General features: G+C 44.1%; 1 protein-coding gene across 1 annotated transcript, besides 4 other annotated features; it reads right to left on the reverse strand.

Annotated features, from left to right (window-relative positions):
• The first annotated feature begins 1 nt into the window (after position 1).
• Positions 2–36: a microsatellite.
• An 11-nt stretch (positions 37–47) lies between these two features.
• Positions 48–77: a microsatellite.
• A 4-nt stretch (positions 78–81) lies between these two features.
• On the reverse strand, positions 82–2019 carry TraAM80_03430 (nucleolar complex protein 2; the record flags this gene model as incomplete). Its single annotated transcript, XM_029380402.1, has 1 exon — positions 82–2019. One exon carries the CDS (start codon positions 2017–2019, stop codon positions 82–84), a length of 1938 nt encoding a protein of 645 aa, XP_029239839.1.
• A 353-nt stretch (positions 2020–2372) lies between these two features.
• Positions 2373–2420: a microsatellite.
• Positions 2421–2466: 46 nt separating this feature from the next.
• Positions 2467–2501: a microsatellite.

Here is a 2501-nt window from a genome sequence, read left to right on the forward strand (position 1 = left end):
CTATATATATATATATATATATATATATATATATATGGTCTTTGAGTTGCTGCTGATAGTGGTGGTGGTGGTGGCGGCGTCTTAAGCGTCAATGTTGCTTAATGTACGCTTACGGCTCTTTTTCTCTCTCCTTCCATTAACAATCGCCTCTAAAGTCGTACGTTCCCCACCATTCACATTCTTCTGCTTCATCGCAAACAGCTCGACTCGTTGCTGGCGAAGCATTTGATGATACGTTGATAACGGATTACCAGCAGCTTTTAATTCATCCTCTACCTGTTTTACTGCCGCCAAGTCACAGGGACCTATGCTTACCTGATCGCGTCGTGCGATAATACGCTGACTAGTTGTTTGTATGTGGCGCAGGAGAGTACTCAATTGTGCATGAACCTTCGGTATTTTCACCTCGCTACGCAACTGTTTAAGCGTCGTCTCCACCACCCAGAAAGCCTCTGGAAACCCAAGCGTGTGGCTATGTGTTGCCAAATGCTCTGAGAGGAGATAAATACACTCAGACCAGACATGTAAATGATAGCTTACGCTACGCATCTGTGATTTTTTCACACGAATTGTAAACTGCAAGTCCACTTGTTCCCCTTTCTCCCCTTGTCCTTGGTAATTGCGATTTAAGGCAATACTCGGTGAAGTTAATATGCGCAAAAGGTACGGAGCCACCGGAATAAAGACTCCGTCAGCACGGAGAGAAATGTGGTTGAGAATCTCTATGATCTGTAGATGCATAGGAAACATGCGAGGAGATGCAAATAGATCCATTAGCCCAACCGAAATTTGAACCATAGGGTGAATAAGGGGTCCCATCTGTGACGCCTCAGAATACTTTGAGAGGACGGCACCCCATGTACGTAATGCATTCAGGTACTGCCAGTTTACCACGGCTCTTACGTTACTCTGAGTCTGCTGTTGTAATGCAGAACGAAGGTAAATTGCCAATTGACGAAGGTAGACAAAAGTGTGTTGGTATGCAGCCTCCATGTCTGTACCGTACAAGTCAACAACACAGTTTATAAGGAATGCTATCAATGACGCATTGTGGATGTTGTAATGGTGAGCTGTTTTTACAAGAGTAAGAAATATACCCTTAAAGGCAGTCGACTGATACATGGAGCGTGTCCCTGTGGCACGTGTTGCAACTGCTCGAACAACAACGTAGGCTGCTATACGAACTGACTCTTCTGGGGCTGAGCAGAGTAAAAGGGCTGCTTTCAAAACAGACTTCGTAATACCTTTTATGTAGTGCAGTATCGGCACAAAGGGTGTTAAGGCATGAAGTAAACCAGCTGTTAGTACGGCGTCCACGCTCCCCCCTTCCGATACACTAGTCACAAGAAAAAGTAGCAATCGCCGCATCAAGAAACGAGTCTTGTGTGACTTAAATGAACCTTTTCCAGTAATAAAGTGACTCAGGTTTGATCCGATGAAACGCGCAATGCGAAACATTGACTCCTTTACCAACAACGGATCATCAAACTTACGCACTGAACTCGTCTTGGGATTCTCCCTAACAGTATACCCCAACTCGCGTACGGCACTCGCAAAAATATCGATGCATGCCTCGATATTTTTCCCCTTGACAAGACGCTCTACTTCCTCTCGGGTAATACGAGACGCAGAGGAATCTTTGGCGTTTTTCTCACTGTTACTGCCTCCCTCCTTCTCTTCGTCGTCGTTGTGGCTTTCATTTTCATCATCCACCTCCGTCTCAGCGTCGCTCCCCTCGTCATCATTCACAACTTCCATGTCCTCACCAAACTGCAACAGTGTAGGGTCCTCCTCCTCCAAGTAGGAATAAAACTCCGGATCCGTGTCCTTCAAACGCTCCAACTGCTCTTGGTGTTCACGCTCCTCACGCTGGGCCTCTTTGGCCTCACGCAGTTTTTTCTTCTCAACACGTTCAATTTTTTCCTTTTTAGCTTTGACGGTCTTACGACGGTTTTCAATCACAGTTGCCAAATGCTTTTTGGCATACTTCTTAAACGACTTTTTATCCTTTGTTGCCATTTTAGTTTTTAATTTTTCTTGTATGTGTGTAAAATTAATTGCTTATTTCTTCGCTCCCTGAAATTCCTTCTGCTGTACACCCACGAAAGTTATTCAGTTTATTATCTAACCCGAGCGCAACAGCAACTTGTGATGGCGGCGACTACGGCCCTATTTACCCGAGACACACCAAACCCTAAAGCGTAACAAGAGTAAAATAATAACAATTCACAATGGCAGAAGCAGTATATGTCGATAAAACGAAAATGCATAGCGTGCCTCAGGTTCAACAGTGCGCCATACGCAAAAGTAAATTCGCAATAATATTAATAATACTTTCAAGACTGATGGCCGTCCGGGATGTTAACACGCTTCAACAACAACAGCAACAATAACAACAACAAAAAAAAAAAGAACGAACAGCCATAAATATAATAGTCATGCTCTGTTTTACTCATCTATTTCCACCTCTCTCTCTCTCTCTCTCTCTCTCTCTCTCTCTC

Source organism: Trypanosoma rangeli (assembly GCF_003719475.1).
Source record: "Trypanosoma rangeli strain AM80 chromosome Unknown Tra_15.4_contig_00089, whole genome shotgun sequence".
In the NCBI taxonomy this organism is placed as follows: domain Eukaryota; phylum Euglenozoa; class Kinetoplastea; order Trypanosomatida; family Trypanosomatidae; genus Trypanosoma; species Trypanosoma rangeli.